Raw genomic sequence first — 17,853 nt, forward strand, 5'->3', positions numbered from 1 at the left:
GCCAACTCAACGTCCTCCTGTGCTCGGCTTAGTTTGATCCAGTTCAAGATGGTGCACAGGGCTCATCTGACCAAGGCGAGGATGAGTGGGGGGTTTTCTGGAGTGAAGGACAGGTGTGAGCATTGTTCTCGGGGGGTCCCAAGTTAATAAGCTTTGGGTGTCTTTGTTCAACACCATGTCAGAGATACTTGGCGGCGAACTGGAGCCTTGTCCGCTGGAGTGAAGGTGGATATCCGTGCCTTTGCCTCGTTAATAGCCAGGAGGCGAGTTCTGCTTGGGTGGAGGTCTCCTACTCTGCCCAGTTTGGTGGCCTTATGGCGTTCCTACATTTGGAGCAGGTCAAGTACACCATTTGGGGGTTAGTAGAAGGGTTCCACCGAAGATGGCAGCCATTCATTTCCTTTTTCAAAGAGTTAGTCACCGTCAGTTGTTAAGGGAGTTTTAGTTTAATGTTGGGTGGTTAAGATTGGGTGTGTTCTATCTTGGTTGATGGTGTTCTTTGACATTGTAACTTGAAATATCTGTTTTATGTTATGTTATTCTGCTTATAATGAAAAAGTTGTCAAAAAATTATATATATATTTTTTTAAAGTCCTGAGACGAAGTGTTGACGCCGGGGCAGGATTTGTGGACTTCTACGACAGCAAAACTGGCGTCGCACCCAGACCAATTCACCCACTGTTGAGAGCACCGGCGCAATGTGGAATACAGTCGATTCCAATGGAAAACGGTGTCGGATTATCCGGGGTTGGGATTGACATTCGGGAGGCTCACAAGCAGCAGCCACATATTAGCACTTCATTCCGCACCCACACTCGTCCCAGCCAACAAAATGGCACTGGTTGCACTGGAGCTTGCCCATCCTGTTGATGGGTCGCTGGGGCCCATCCTGTTGATGGGTCGCTGGGGCCAAAGGACATCTGGGGGGTTACCCATCTGATCTGCGGCCCTAAGTTCACAGTGGGCAGCCAGCAGCATGCATAGCTACATGGCTACCTTGCAGGCTGTGGCAATTGTGTTCCGTGCCCTCCACCCCGACCCCACAGCCCACCTCCTGGCCACCCCTCGGTCCTCCCACCACCCCCCGACCCGGTCCTGGCAGAAGCCCCCCCAGCCAGCGGCACAACGATCAGCAAACTATGGCAATGTTGGACACTTTCTATACCCCCCCCCCTCTCCCTCATCAGCCATGGTGCCTTTTTCATGATTTTTAAAAGCACAAGTTGCGAGGAATTCCCCCCATTGGAGGTGGAGAATCGCAGAGGCCCCGGAGAATACCCGGTCATGCCCGCTAATGTACATGCAGAGTGGAACGCATTGACGCCGCCGAAGCACCGGAGAATTGTGATTTGGCAAAACTGGCATCTGCCACGTTTTCGCCGACAAAACCAATTCTCCGCCCAATCACGTTTCCTGATTGTGTCGGCAGATCGAGAATCCCACTCCATTAATTATTCATACGAAGTAGAAAAATGACAGTTTTATTGGAGGCAATAATAATTTGTTTACATTTGTTTGGGAACATCCCAAAGTATGTCACATTGCCATGGATAGGAGTGAGCTGTGAGTATTAGGTGCATGAGTGCGGCATGTCTGCTCAAAGAAACAAGTAGCCAGCAGTCAGTCAGCTTGGAACAGACAGACAGAAAGCATCAGCCAGGAGTTGGGAATCAGCTGAGTGACCAACAACTGTATAGAAGCTGTGGGAGTAGAGAGGCTACTGGAAACCAGGGATGCTCCTGATGTTTAAAACCCCAAACAAGAAGGTAGCAAAGCCCACACCTGAAATGAAGAGTTCATGAGGTCTTTGAAGAAAAATTGGAGGATTGCTTCATCAAATTCAGATGGAAGGTTCCCCATGAAGTTTCATGCCTCAGAATAAAATAGCTGAAACACAGGAGAAATTAAAATGACTTCCAGAGGTCTGTGGCACATCTCTGGGTTAGTACCAGGGAAAATTAATGACTTTTCAAGATTTTATTAAGATAAGGGTACTCGTGGGGGGAGTAATAGTTTAGTTGTGTTTACTTTCATTTATATCTGTGAACAAGTTTGTTTTTGCTCAAAAACATGAAATTTGTGGCATAATAAAAAGAAGTGTTCGGATTTCTCTTTAAAGTTAACAGCTTCTAACGGGAATGTAACACCATGCAAAAAGGATCGGAGACTGTGAAATTGTGGCTCATCCCATATTCTAGCAAGCCTGTTAAAAATCCACAATATTTTTTTTTATTCATTCAAAGGATGTGGGCTTGCCATCCTCAATCGCCCTTGGCAAGGTGGTGGTGAGCTGCCTTCTTGAATCAATGCGGTACATGTGCTGTAGGTACATCCACAGTGCTGTTACAGAGGGAGTTCCAGGATTTGAGCCAGTGACAGTGAAGTAACGGCAACATATTTCCATGTCAGGAGGGGGATGGTTTGGATGGGAATTTCAAAGTGGTGGTGTTCCCACGTGTCTGCTGCCCTTGTCTTTCTAGATGGTGCTATTTAAGGAGTCTTGGTGAGTTCCTGCAGTGCATGTTATAGATAGCTCAAACTGTTGTTACTATATGGTCGGTGATGGAGGGAGTGAATGTTTGCCGATTGTCCTGGATGGTGTCAAGCTTCAGAGTGTTGCGGGAGCTGCACTCAAGTGTATTCTATCACACTCCTCCTTAGAACATACAGTGTAGGAGGCCACCATTCGGCCCATCGAGTCTGCACCGACTCACTTTAAGCCCCCACTTCCACCCTACCCCCATAACCCCTCCTAACCTTTTTGTACACTAACGGCAATTTAGCATGACAAATCCACCTTTGCATGTCTTTGGACTGTGGGAAGAAACCCATGCAGACACGGGGAGAACATGCAGACTCCGCACGGACAGTAACCCAGGGCCGGGATTCGAACTCGGGTCCTCAACACTGCAGTCCCAGTGCTAACCATTGCGCCACATGCTGCCCTTAATAATCTTTTATTGTCACAAGTAGGCTTACATTAACACTGCAATGAAGCTACTGCGAAAAGCCCCTCGTCACCACATTCCGGCACCTGTTCAGGTACAGAGGGAGAATTCAGAATTCTCAGCTGGTATGGGAATTGAACCCGCGCTGCTGGCCTTGTTCTGCATCACAAACCAGCTGTCTAGCCCACTGAGCTAAACCAGCCCCTTGTGCCTAGTGTATGGTGGACAGGCTTTGTGGAGTCAGGAAGTGTGTTACTCGCCACAGGATCTCTAGCCTCTGACCTGCTCTTGTAGCCACAGTATTTATATGACTATTCCAGTTAAGTTTATGGTCAATTATAACCTCCAGAATGTCAATAGTGGGGTATTCAGCATTGATAATGACATTTAATGTCAAGGAGTGATGGTTAGATTCACTCTTGTTGTAGATGGTCATTGTCTGGCACTTGTGTCACAAACGTTACTTGCCACTCGTCAGCCCATTGATATTGTCCAGATCTTGGTGCTTTTGAACATGGACTGCTTCAGTTCGAGAAGTCGTGAATGGTATTGAACATTGCACAATCAGTCAACATCCTAACTTTTAAACACAAGATGATAGGAAGGTTATTGATTAAGCAGCTGAAGATGGCTGGGCCTAGGACACTACCCTGGGGAATTCTGAGGCAATGTTCTGGTGAGATAACTTACCTCCAACAACCACAATCACCTTCCTTCGTGCCAGATGCGACTCCAACCACCAGAGGGTTTTCCACCCAATTCCCATTGACCCCTTATGCTACGCACGGTCAAATGCAGTCTCGATGGGTGGCATGGTAGCACAGTGGTTAGTACTGTTGCTTCACAGCTCCAAGGTTCCAGGTTCGATTCCCGGCTTGGGTCACTGTCTGTGCGGAGTCTGCACGTTCTCCACGTGTTTGCATGGGTTTCCTACGGTTTCCTCCCACAAGTCCTGAAAGACTGCTGTTCGGTAATTTGGACATTCTGAATTCTCCCTCAGTGTACCTGAACTGGCGCTGGAATGTGGCGACTAGGGGCTTTTCACAGTAACCTCATTGCAGTGTTAATGTAAACCTACTTGTGACAATAAAGATTATGTCGAGGGTAATCATTCTTATCTCACCTCTGCCATTCAGTTCTTTTGTCAACCAGGCTGTAATGAGGTCAGGAGCTGAATGGCTCTGATAGAACCCAAACTGAACATTCCTGAGTGGGCTATTGCTGAATAAGTGTCGCTTGATTATCAGTAAAGTGATGGAAGGGATTATGAACAGTGCTATCAAGAGTAGACTGATGGCACTGTAATTGGCCGGGTTGGATTTGTCCTGCTTTTTGTGTATAACGCATACCTGGACAATTTTCCACATTGCTGGGTAGGTGCCAGTGTTGCAGCTGTACTGGAACAGCTTGGCTAGGGGTGCGGCAAGTTTTAGAGCACAAGTCTTCAGTATGTTTGCCGGAATTTTGATAGGGCCCATAGTTATTGCAGTATCATGTGCCTTCAGCCATTTCTTGACATCATGTGGAGTGAACAAAATTGTCTGAGGACTGACATCCACGATCGTGATAACTAGAGGAGGACGAGATGAATCATCCACTTGGCACTTCTGGCTGAAGATTGTTGCAAAATGCTTCAACTTTATCTTTTGTGCGGATGTGCCCCATCATGGAAGCACCTCCTCCAGTGAGTTGTTTAATTGTTCACCACCATTCACAGCTGGATGTGGCAGGACTGCAGAGCTTGATTTATTATATTTGAATTATTTTAAATTTATGCTCTTGTCCAGCTCAGGAAATTTAAGTTCATTATATGTACTCCTATTCTGACTGAGGTTCAATCTATTTAAAAAAAAACAAGAACGATCACTAAATGAGGATTCCTAGATTCAGCAGGAATGAAGACTCCATGGTTCTGACTTGGTATTTGATTATATCCCCAGCGTTGTAAAATGACAGTTTTAGTGCTAATGATACGGGTTCATCTCATGATGCCACACAGGATGATGAAAACAATTGTTTGCACGGTGCGGGGGCAAGGGGTGAATAGACTTGAAACATAACGTATTGGACCTAGAAAATATGGGGGAGAGAGTCAGAGGTCTACAGATTGCCTGGGGAAATGTATGACAAAACTGCAGAACAGCAATAGTTACTTAATTGTCTGTCTAAATGCACTCATCTGCTAAGCTGGCTGTCAGGAGAGGTGAATCAATATAGAAGATAATCTTGTTGCTAGGTTCATTCCAGTCTCTGATGCTTAAGGTGCAAGCTGGTTGAACAACAAATTGAAAATCTCATGAGTTGTTGCTAAAAATAATAAAGTACACGACTCACGTTGCACCAACTGTTCTTAGTCTCAAGAAGGCTGGAGTGAACTGATAGCGAACAAAACGCCCAGAACTGGAATCCATTTCGCCATTCTCATCATCGTTGTCTTCTTCAAGCTCTACAGGGGAAAAAGTAAATTCAGTTCCTTATGATTGTTCAAGATACCCTCCAGTACTAACCCAAGTAGCCATTATTGATAGATTAGCCTCGAGTGAGCAGTGGATAATATACTTGGGCCAGTGGGGAGGCGGAGAGAAGTGGGTGAATAAGGGGAGTGAGGGAGGGAGAAAGAGCACGCAGACTGGATGTTCACTGGATGTTAGGGGCTGGTTTAGCTCACTGGGCTAAATCGCTGGCTTTTAAAGCAGACCAAGGCAGGCCAGCAGCACGGTTCAATTCCCGTACCAGCCTCCCCGAACAGGCGCTGGAATGTGGAGACTAGGGGCTTTTCACAGTAACTTCATTTGAAGCCTACTTGCGACAATAAGCGATTTTTATTTCATTTTTCATTTCATATGTGCCCACTTCAGCAGAGGTTGCTGGTTAGCAATCAGAAGCATCTCCACAACCCCACCCCCCACAAAATTACAGGTGCTGATTTAAATTGCATCAGACCCAGCTGAGATCAGTTCATTCGGTGCAAATTGTGTTCAATTTGGGAAAGTCCTGATAGGGAAACCCTCCTTTAAATCCTGGTGGGTTTTTGAACTACTGGGTGTGGCCTGACTGGCGCATAATTGAGGCCGGATCCAAATAGACTTTGAAAAGGTAGGTGCTATTTTTATTTTTCAAACTCTGAAGTTCAACAACAGTCACTCTTACCGCCCCACCCCCGTCTCTTCATCTCTATTTGCCCACCCTGGGGTCACAGCAATTTCAAGCCTGAAAACAGGGTCACAGTGTGTGTGTGTGTGTGTGTGTGTGTGTGTGTGTGTGTGTGTGTGTGTGGGGGGGGGGGGGGGGGGGGGGGGGGGGGGGGGGGGGGGGGGCCTCGGGAAGCACTGTGCTAGTGGGACCAAGAAAGTAGTGGAAAATAAAAGCCTTCCAAACTTTAAAAAAAGTTTGAATTGAATACGCTAAAAAGAAAGAGTGTGGAAAGACAGACTGAATAATCAGTGCTTTTAAAATAGGCTTAACAAAGTAGTGATTAAAGCCATTAAACCATTGACCAAAGCCAGATGTGTTAAAACCATAACAACTCTTCACTTCAGCTCTGAAGAAGAGTTGTGTGGTCTCAAAACGTTAACACTTTCTCTCTCTACAGTTGCTGCCAGACCAGAGTTGTTCCAGCATTTTGTTTTATTTCAAATTTCTGAAAACTGCAGTATTTTACTTTTGTTTTGAGTGTTAAACCATACTTAATGGGTTATGTTCATGAGAGCCATCCAAAACCATCGAGCCTAATAGAATGCAGAAGCCTTCTCCCAAGTGGCAACGTACCGGAAGCTGGTGGCTTGGCAATCTCAAACAAAACAGTCCCAGTTTCCATGTCTCGAATTTTAAAACGTGTAAAGTCGATATTGTAAATATTGTCTTCGGGCTTGCATAAATAGGCTGAAAGAAAGTAATTTTTAATGTCATTTCTTAAAACTATTGATATCATGAAAGCAAAAATATATGAAACCACATGGCACAAAATGAACATCACATCAATCGCGTTTATTTAATGACTCAGTTAAAGGGACTTTGATCATGGAATGAAAATTCAGAATATTCACTGTACACTAAGAAAGCGGACTATTTTTGCTTAATTTATTGTAAGCTTGCAGACCATGAGAAAATAAATCACCAAAAAAACAGGAATTCAGGGGAGTTAAGATAAAAGATTAACAAAATGCCAACAGCAGGTTAATCTGACCAATCTCCTTGTCCACTTCATTTTTCCACTACCAACCCTATGTTCTTGGCCATCCAAGCAGTTCTCTGTCTTTCTCCCTCTAGTTTGTCTGTTTACTTATGACTAAGGCCCTTGCCAGCCATTAATTCAAGGAGGATGATTGTATCAACATCTTGGTCATTATAAAAACCTGACTGAGGGGTGATGACACACTCCATGCTAAACAAAGCCACCCCAACTAGCTACACCTTCCTCCACTTGCCCAACCAAGACCATAATAGTGCCAGTGCAGCTCACATTAGTCTGCCCCTCGCACTCTCCTCCTTTGAGCATCTTGCCTTATATCATCTCTTTATTCTCATTCACCCACCATAGCAGCATAACCAGAAATATATCTCACTGTTTCCTCCCCTCAGCCCCTGCACGGACTTCTCTTCTTTCATTTCAACCTCCATTTCATCAGGCACTCACCATTTCCGGAACTCGTCCCTCACTTGCTCCACCAACCGGGACAAGTTTAGCTTATGCAACTTACCCCAGTCTCACTACTTGTATCCACAAATATCTGAAGCTTTCCCCTACCAGCCTGAACGGCAGCCCCTCAGCCTACTCTCCTGACCTCTCGCTTGCACTACCCACATCTCGCTCTTTGCCATGTGTAATTTATATCCTGAGAACCGACCAAATTCCCTCAGGGTTTCCATGATTCCGTCCATCCCCGCCATTGGGTCGGACACGTATCGCAGGTCAACCACATATAACAAGACTTTATGTTCCACTCCCCACCCCGGACCAGCCCTTTTTAGTCCCTTGAAGCTCTCAGGGCAATTGCCAGCGGCTCGATAGCCAGCGCAAACAGCAGTGGGGAGAGGGGGCATCCCTGTCTAGTCCCGCGGTGCAGTCTGAAGTGGTCAGATGTCGTCCTGTTAGTCCTCACACTAGCCTCTGGGGCCTGATATAGCAGCCTAATCCAGTCAATGAATCCCACCCCGAACCCAAAATGTCCCAGCACCTCCCATAAATAGTCCCACTCAACCCGATCGAAAGCGTTTTCGGCATCCATTGCTACCACTACCTCTGCCTCTGCCTCCCTGCTCTCCGGGGGCATCATAATCACATTGAGCAGCCTCCTTAGATTGGCCAACAGTTGCCTGCCCTTTACGAATCCGATTTGGTCTCTGCAATCAGGTCCAGTCCACAGTCCTCAATTCTAGACGCCAAGATCTTGGCCAGTAACTTAGCGTCTGCATTAGTCAAAGAGATCGGCCTATAGGACCCACATGCCTCTGGGTCTTTATCCCGTTTCAGTATAAGCGAGATAGTGGCCTGCGACATCGTCGGGGGTAAGACCCCTCTGTCTCTTGCCTCGTTGAACACCCTGACCAGCACCGGCCCCACTATCTCGGAGAACCTTTTATAAAACTCCACCGGGTATCCGTCTGGCCCCGGGGATTTACCCGACTGCATGACCTTCAGGCCCCCCAGTACTTCTTCGGTCCTGATCGGGGCCCCCAGCTCCTCTACCAACCCCCTACCTACTCTTGGGATGGTCAGTCCATCCAAAAAGCACCTCATCCCCTCCGGTCCCGTGGGGGGGTTCCGAGGTGTACAGCTTGCTATAGAAGTCCCTAAACACCTTGTTCAGTCCTACCGGGTCCCCCAACAAGTTTCCCTCCCCATTGACTACCTTTCCTATTTCCCTAGCCGCTTCTCTCTTTCTTAGTTGTTGTGCAAGCATTCTGCTGGCCTTCTCCCCATGCTCGTATATTGCACCCTTTGCCCTTCTAAGTTGCTCTAAGGCCTTCCCTGGAGACAACACCCCAAACTCGGTCTGCAGCCTCTGTCGTTTCCGGAGTAACTCTGGCCTCGAGGACTCCGCATAGCTCCAGTCCATCCGTAAAATTTCCTTAACCAGTCGGTCCGTTTCTGCCCAGTCCCTATGGGCTCGGATTGAAATCAGCTCCCCTCTCACCACTGCCTTCAGCGCCTCCCAGAGCACCGCTCCTGAGACTTCTCCAGTACCATTTACCTGCAGGTAATTATGCATGCATTTCCTCAGCCTCTCACACACCGCCTCGTCCGGCAGCAGCCCAACTTCCAGCCTCCATAGTGGGCACAGAAAGCTATCTTTGCAAATCTGCAGATCAACCCAGTGCGGAGCATGGTCCGAGATGGTAATTGCCGAATATTCTGCACACGTCATCCCTGTCAGCAGGTCCCTGGTCATGATAAAGAAATCGATTTGGGAATACACCTTGTGGACGTGAAAATAGAATGAAAACTTCTTCACCGACAGCCGACTAAATCTCAAAGGGTCAGCTCTGACATTTGCTTCATGAACCCTCTCAGTTCCTTTGCCATCGCTGGCACCCTACCCGTTTTTGAACACGACCGGTCCAGGCCAGGATCAAGAACTGTGTTAAAGTCCCCACCCATGATCAGTTTGCGTGAGTCCAAGTCAGTGATCTTCCCCAGCAACCTCTTAACAAAATCTACATCATCCCAATTAGGGGCATATACGTTGGCCAGGACTACGCTCACCCCCTCGAGCTTAACCCGAACCATAACAAATTTGCAACCCCCATCTGCAACTGTGCCCTCCACCTCAAATTGGACCCGCTTGTTGATCAAGATCGCAACCCCCCTGGTCTTAGCGTCGAGCCCGAATGGAAGACCGGACTAATCCAGCCCTTCCTTAATCTGACCTGGTGTGCCACATTCAGATGAGTCTCCTGTAACATGATTACGTTGGCCTTAAAAACCTGTAAATGCACGAACACACACGCCCTCGAGTGGCCCGTTTAGCCCTCTGGCATTCCAGGTAATCAGCCTGGTCAGGGGGCACCTCGCCCCCCACCTTTGCCAATCAGCCATCTCCTTTCTTTGGCCAGCTCCCAAGCCACGTGTCGCGCTTCCTCTGGCCCGCCTCCTGGCCGCCTCCAGCCCCGACCTCCTCACTGTTACCATGCCCAATTTCCAATATAGTCAGCAGCCCTACTCCCTCCTCCCCCCCCCAGCAACACCACCCTATAACCTAACCCCTGACATAAACTAGCTAAATGAACACCCCCCACCTGGCTTCCGTTGACTAGCCCACCCAGCTAGCCTGGTGGCTCCCAACTCCGGTGCCAGCGAGTCTCTCACCTATTGTTCCCTGGCTCCCATCCCCCCAGCCCATCCACACCACTTCCCCAAATCAGCCCTGCTTAAACAAATACTCTAAACAGGAGAGAGACGGCCCCAACAATAGTGCAATTTAAGTCATACAAAATGAAATAGCAGGCACTGTCAACCATTCCTATCTGAACGCAGAAAGAGATCGCAAAAATTCCCCGAAAAATACTCCCCATATCCGAACCATTCTAACTATTCTCTTTTTTTTTAATAAAACAAAACTCAAACACAAAAGCGAAAAAGAGATATGAAGAGAAAAAAAAGACAAAAACACATAAAAACCAAGATACAAAAGCATGAAAAAATATACAGGCATCTCTCAGAAACAAGAGGGAAAAAAAAATTAAAAGTTCCAACACGAGTCCAAGAGTCCTCAGCTCGGGACCAGCCCTTGCCTCTTTGCAAAGTCCATCGCCTCCTCGGGTTTCTCGAAATAATGGTACTGGCCCTCGTGCGTAACACACAGTCGCACCGGATAGAGCAGTTCAAATTTCACCTGCTTATATAGAATCTCTTTAACTTGCCTGTAGCCTGCCCTCTTTCTGGCCACCTCTGCGCTCAGGTCTTGGTAAACGCGCAGGGTGCTATTGTCCCAGTTGCAGCTCTGCGTGCTCTTGGCCCATTGAAGAACCCGCTCCTTATCCAGGAACATGTGGAACCTGACCACCATCACTCGTGAGGGACCCCCTCGCCGCGGCTGCCTCACTGCGCTCTATGTGCCCTGTCCACCTTCGGCGGGCAAGGGAACACCTCGTTCCCCAGCAGCTTCTGGAACATAAGCGCCACATACGCGGCAGCATCCAGCCCCTCGGCCCCCTCCGGGAGGCCAACGCTTCTTAAATTCTGCCGGCGAGACCGGTTCTCCAGGTCCTCCAGCTTTTCCAGGAGCATTTTTTGTTGGTGTCTCAACTTTCGAATCTCCATGTCTGCCACCGTTTGAAAGTCCACCTGCTCCTCCACCATCTTCTCCAGCTCCTGGATCTTCTCAGCCTGGGCATCCAGCCTTTTCTCTATTCGGTCAAACGATTTCTGGAGCGGTTCCAAATAATCACTTTTCAGTGCTAGGAAGTTCTCCTGCATAACCTGCAATAGGTGCTCCATTGTCGGCTGAGCTGGCAGTGCCCGGGTCTGGACATCGGCCATATTGGTTTCACTCACAGCCTCCCCTTTGCCCTTGCTTGTCCACTTCAGCTGTTTGCGCTCCTTCCTACTTCTTAGTTCCATACACCTCTGTATGGATTCAGTGCCCGAGTGCTTTGGGGGGGGGGCCAAGAGTCCACCCGGAGCGCGAGCCACCAAGTGTGCGACTTACTCCCTCATAGCCGCCACCGGAAGTCCCAGTGATGTTAAATAATTAATGATCAATTAGCTTGTAAAATAACTTCACAAACATCTAAAGCAACATAAACTGTAAGCATACATGTAAAACACAGAGCTCTCTGTAGTACTTGCTCACCTATGCTTCAGCATTTGACCACCTGAATGAACTTATTGTTCTTTTATTTTCCAATTCAATTATACATTGCTGGTCTGTAAACTCCCAAAAAAGGAGTTCAGCAAAAATTGGCCCCATTATAGTGTAATGTTCTACCAGAAAGAATTCCAGCATACAAAGAAAATGTTATGTAAAAGAGATAACTAGAACGTGAGCCAGGCTCTTAATCATCCCCTGTGAACAGAACTGAAGATAAATATTAGTAAAGAGACAAAACAGGAGATAAAGTGTAGAGTACGTTAGAAATAAAGTTTAAAATCTGCCCTTTTGTTTCCTTTGACTTTCCGAATGCAAAATAGTCATCTGGGTGTCCACATAAGAAAGATGCCAGAAAATTAGTCAGAGGAAATGGATTCTAGCCAACAAACAGCCTGACTAATAAGATTAAGATCTAAGAACTAAGGATTCTTTCCATTTGCTTCTCTTCGCACCTCGTCCTCAACATGCCCCAAACCATATAGACCATCATTTCTATTGACGTCTTCCCCTCCTTTGTTTAATTCAGGAATGTTCTGCTGTAAGGGCAGCACATGGCACAGTATATAGCATTGCTGCCTATGGAGCAGAGGACCCAGGTTAGAATCCCGGCCCGGGGTCACCGTCCGTGTGGAGCTTGCACATTCTCCCAGTGTCTGCATGGGTTTCACCCCCCACAACCCAAAGATGTGTAGGGTAGGTGGATTGGTCTCGCTAAATTGCCCCTTAATTGGAAAATGAATTGGGTACTCAAAGGAATGTTCTCCTGTATGAACTCTAGCAAGTCCCAGCTACTACTACTTCAGACATTGCAATATACAAAAGAACTCAAACTGCAGATACGTTTAGACAAAATCCACAAAATGGAGAGAAACCATACCACGAAAAAAAGTTCAGCTGTAAAAGTTTGCAATTTTGCCTAATTATCTTGAAAATATGAGTCTTTCTGCTGTATTCAGGAGAAATATTTCCAAGACATCATCTCATCCCTCCAAAACTAAAGCAGAATTTGACCACTCTGCTTGAAGATATCTCCCCAACGGCCGACAGTGGACCTACAAACCCTTCTACGTTTGGTGGGAGACAAGTAAACAAATATGATCACGTTCATTTCTTTCATCAACAGCAAGAGAAAGGGCACAATGCTGTGGAGGCATGATAACTTCAATATTTAACACAAAAGAATGGTCGCCATGAACACGAAAGCCCATTCACTCATGCTCCATCTCCATTTTCTTGTTCTCCAATGAGCAAAGCAAGAACAAAACCACCAATCCCAAAGTCTGGGGAAGAAGAACTTCCATTTACAATGCACCTTCAATGTAAACAAAATATTTCAAGGTGATTTAAGGTTGAATGGTACATACTGAACAGAAAGCAGCTTGAGAAGTTAGGGAGCATGTGGCCTGAATTGTGAAGTCTTGCAAGTTTTGGAGGAGAAAAATGGTAGCAAGAGAGATTGGTGAGAGAGTTAAGACGGTAGCAGCGTGCTAACTAAAGGTGTCATTACTGTTTGGTAGAGTGCAAGAAAAAGTACAGTAGATCAGAATCAAACAGCACAGAGCAATTGTTGGGATGGAAGATTGGAGATTAAAAGATAGGATTGCGAAAAGCCATGGATTTGAAGACAAGACATTTAAAATTGGTACAGTGAAGGTTGACAAATACATGGTGGTGTCCGCAACCTTTTATCTACATGAGCTGGAAGTTGTCTGAGTGTATATCCTGAGGGAAGCCAGGAGGGAGATATGGTGGAGCTCAAGTTCTGAGTTAACAGTGACATGACAGGAACATGGGAGTAGGCTAGAAGCACTGGGAGATAATATCAGGAGATGAAGATCTCAGAGGTTTATGCAAATAATACTTTTGATGAGGAGAGGCAAGACAGGAGAGAAAAAAAACATTAATGCAATTTTACTGAAAGATACAAAACTATTTCAGTTGTGATAGCAATACAAGTCAGAGTCTTTTCTAAGTTGCAATAAAGTCAAATAAGGCTTTAGTCACCAGCTACCCACTTGCCTCCTGCTCTTATTGCTTCTCTTTCCATGGTTGCCAAGAGATGTCAACCTTAACACTTAAAAGCCCTCGCCTTCCTTTGCTGAAAATCCCACTGTAAGCAGGCCATGAAAAAGCCCAAAAGCATAATGATGGTGCAAAAACCACATGTAAAGGTAAAGTAGCCACCAAACACCTTTGGGTCCAACAATGAGTACTGCAGCCATCTAAGATGGCCACCTGCAAAGGACCATGGGAATTATGGACAATCCAGGACTCCGACAGATACACAGCCTATGTCTATCTAAAACACAGGTAACCAGACCTGATCGAAACCCCCGCTCGTTTGCATTTTAATGGCCCATTTTCCCAGGACAATAGAACTCCAATCAAGCAACCGGCAGCCACAGACTGATCGGCACCACTCCCCTTACTCAGAAAGCACAACTGCCAAGGTCAATGACCGCTAAGGACCAGCCCAGCTACCAAATCACCCACCCCTTTATTGGCCGAAATTGAAGGCAGCGATCAGAGCCCTGTCGAACTATTGGGTCCAAGGTTAAGGACCGCCCCAAAGAGCGCAAAATCCCAGAGGGATAAAAGAGTTCTGTCTCTTTTGGATCAGGCCTGTGCCAATTCAATTGCAGCAGGAACAGCCAGCTAAGTTCAAGACCAACGATCGTTACCTGACGGATGAGCCCAGCAGAGACAGACACTTTCTTCGAACCAGCCAAGTGAAATCCAGATAAAGGCCTTATCCATTTGCACAGTGCCGGTCGCCCTGAAGTTAAGTATAGGTTATTGTCGCTGGTAGGTGTAGTTTAACTCGTAGAAGATATTGTGTTTGCATGTTGAGATAACTCTCGTGTATGTAAATAAACCATCTTTGAACTAACTAACTGGTTGTGTGGTTATTTGATTGATACAAGGGAAGGCTTGTGGTTCACCAAGATAAATAGAACTAGCCACAGTATTGGCGAAGCGGTTGGGACTGAAACAGAGCAACATTATTGGCGACTCCGCCGGGACTCGATTAGAAGTGACTTTGTCACTCCGAGAACACCCACAAACTTTGAATCCAATTGCGAGAAAGAGAAAGAACCACAAGTGCAAGTCCCATATCGACCAAATAACCGAATTTCAGAAGTGTGTACTCGCCTGCAGAGTACCTAACAGGAAGAGTACAGTAGACTCATTAGAATTGTGTGCAACTATCGAGGAATTGAGAGTCGGAAAACAGCTTAAACCATACCCGCTGTTCAAATCGCCGCCTTATTCCCCTGTCCCAAATTAAAAGTAGAGAAAGAGATAAGCAAAGTAATGGCCACTAAAGTAATGGAAAGATTGACGAATCCACAGGAACCCGAGGTCGTAGCGACCAACAGAGCTGAGCAATGCCCCATATGGTAGGAAGAGTTAAGGAAATATTTAAAGGGGAAAGGATGGCCCCTTTGGTCGAATTTTTGCGCTAATGATGAGTCAGGTCCAGGCAAGATAGGACAGATTTGGTGGGAGAACTTAAGCAAGGTCCACAAGAAAAACGTAGGGAAAGTCAGAACGGCGATGGCAATAGTGTCCTGTTTGGCACAGTTGCGAGGCACAGAGGTCGTGAGGACGCTCCTTAGGCAGTTAACTGAGAAGGAAGAAAAGAACGAGGGAAACAGTAACGAAAGCGAGGAGATAATTGAGCAACTCCGGGAACAGTTAGCAGCTGAGGACAAGGAAATGGGGGATGAAAAACGCACACATCAATCTTGACTAGTTCACCGTAGTAGCTTCCAGACCCAGTACGATAAAGCCTATCAAGATAGACAGCGTGCAGTCCTGGAACGAGAAGAAACTGAACAGGTCGCCCAGCTAACTAGCAAATGCACAGATTTAAAAGCAGCTTTGAGCACTCCACAACTCCATTAAGGAACAGAGGCAGAGTACTGCTGACCATGCTGAATGTCGACGGAAGACAGGAAAGTTACAGTCGCTACTCTCAGTACAGAATAGCTTTAGGTACACCTTTCGGGCAGGATTTAGATGAGGAAGATGCTCAAGATTGGCAAGAGTTAAACGAAAGCACCCAAAGATATGTAGAGGACACGGGAAATCAAAATCGAGCCCCCCACGCCCCAAAAGGAAAAGCACCCGCAGCATCGACTGCACAGGCAGCACACACCCCCACTCACAATTTGACCCCCATGAATCTGGTTACCACACAATGTAGGTCATCAGATCAGGAGGAGCCCGATATAGTTTACACCACCCACTATCCATACCCCAATTAAGAGAAGCTTGCACAAAGATTAGTCCATTCCAGCCCACCACAGACCCACACAGCTTCTTTGAGGAGGTGCGCCAACAAAAAGTTATGTACGATCTAGATGAGGGAGGAAGTAAAGCTAATAGTTATGAGCCTTAGCCAGTCCGTGAGGTCAGCTTTGCCAGAGCCCCAAAATGTAGCACGAGGAACCCTACAGGAAATGGAGAAAGCCATATTAGATGTCATCTGGTATAACAAAGGAGATCCAGTCGAGGGCTTAAATCACTGCAGGCAAAAGAAGGGAGAACATCTGACCGCGTTTGCTGGTCGTCTATGGATTCATTTCAGGCATTCTACGGACAATTGAACCGCGCACACCTAAATGACGACGACACCACTAAATGGTCCCGCACCTCAGTCCTGCATGCCACAGAATCAGGTCAAAAGGCTTGTGTAAACTACGATCCCACAGACCACACACACAATGAAGTTTGGGTACTGAAACGACTTTCTAGAGCACGGGAACAAACCCTACACCGACGGACAGACCAGGATGATATAGAAGCAAACATGCACCCAGTTAGGACTAGCCAGGACCCAGCATGGATAAACGAGGGTAAACACGAGGGACAGGACAGCACCCCAGAGCACAGGCACCACGAGGTTGTTACAATTGTGGCCACATAAGACATTATGCCCGCTATTGCCGACAAAAGCCCCCGAACCATCAACGATACCAACAACCAAACCCCCCACCTTGGAACAATGTTAGGCCCATGCATAATGTTAGCGCCCGTTCAGACGACTTAGCGTTTAACTCCACAGATTGACGGTGTTCGGACTCCCCAACGTGGGTCTGTGACACACGCTGGGACAAATCAGACACACCAGTAGTTGCAGGCACAGTCCGGGGACATACAGTCGATTTCCTATGGGACACAGGAGGATCCCGCGCCACTTTAAACTCCTCCATCATGTTTCAACAGGACAAATGGTCCACCACAGACACCATCACCCCGAGTGGATTCACAGGCCACATGCAACAAGGATATATCACAGCTCCCATACCCATCCAGATAGGGAACATCAGCACCAAACACCGTCGTTTTAGTTGCCTTACCCCAAACCGCAGAGCATATCTTAGGCATTGATTTTACGAGCTCCCATAACCTTTTGTTTGACCCAGTAAACAAATGTGTATGGCGAATGGCTAAAACAGTTAGGGCTCCCGGTACGCTCACAGTAGGGGGATTATGAAAACAGGATTGCTCAGTAGGGGACTATTGGTTTAATCCTCAAACAATTAGTGCAAACCAGACGATTAGAGAGGTCCTCATAAATCACAAAGCTTTGTTCGCACAACACAAACACGATTACGGGAAGATCCCAGGTACAGTGAAGATTTCAAGTCCCGATCAAAATCCGCAAAAGCAATACGGTTTCCCACAGCAAGCCGAGGGTGAGATTTCGAAGGTTATTAACAGTTTTTTAGATCAAGGAGTTATTCGACCCGTAGCTTCCACAAATAATGTCCCAATTTGACCCGTAAAAAAGTCCGATAGTTCATGGCGACTAATGACCGATTACAGAGAACTTAATAAGGTAACGCCTTTAGCAGCCCCCACTGTTGCCACAGGTCCAGCGACCATGCTCAAACAGGGAGCACAGGCAAAATATTTCAGTGCTGGACATCACTAATGGCTTTTGGTCCATCCCGTTAGACAGGACCTGTCAGTATAAATTCGCATTTACGTTTCAAGGGCAGCAGTACACGTGGACATGCCTCCCACAAGGATTCCATAACTTCCCCTCCATTCTCCACTGACAATTGGCCAACGGACTTTCT

The 17,853-nt window shown here is 46.8% G+C and overlaps 1 protein-coding gene across 1 annotated transcript in view; it reads right to left on the minus strand.

Moving 5' to 3' along the window:
* LOC140409163 (protein unc-119 homolog B-like) overlaps positions 1–17,853 on the minus strand; it is an 89,812-nt gene that overhangs the window by 19,952 nt on the left and 52,007 nt on the right. The window contains exons 2-3 of the mRNA XM_072497370.1: positions 6,717–6,830; positions 5,283–5,394 (exon numbers count right to left, since the gene is read on the minus strand). Coding sequence (XP_072353471.1) covers positions 5,283–5,394; positions 6,717–6,830 — 226 coding nt within the window. The remainder of the gene's footprint in view (positions 1–5,282; positions 5,395–6,716; positions 6,831–17,853) is intronic.

This window comes from Scyliorhinus torazame, chromosome 1 (assembly GCF_047496885.1).
Source record: "Scyliorhinus torazame isolate Kashiwa2021f chromosome 1, sScyTor2.1, whole genome shotgun sequence".
Taxonomy (NCBI): domain Eukaryota; kingdom Metazoa; phylum Chordata; class Chondrichthyes; order Carcharhiniformes; family Scyliorhinidae; genus Scyliorhinus; species Scyliorhinus torazame.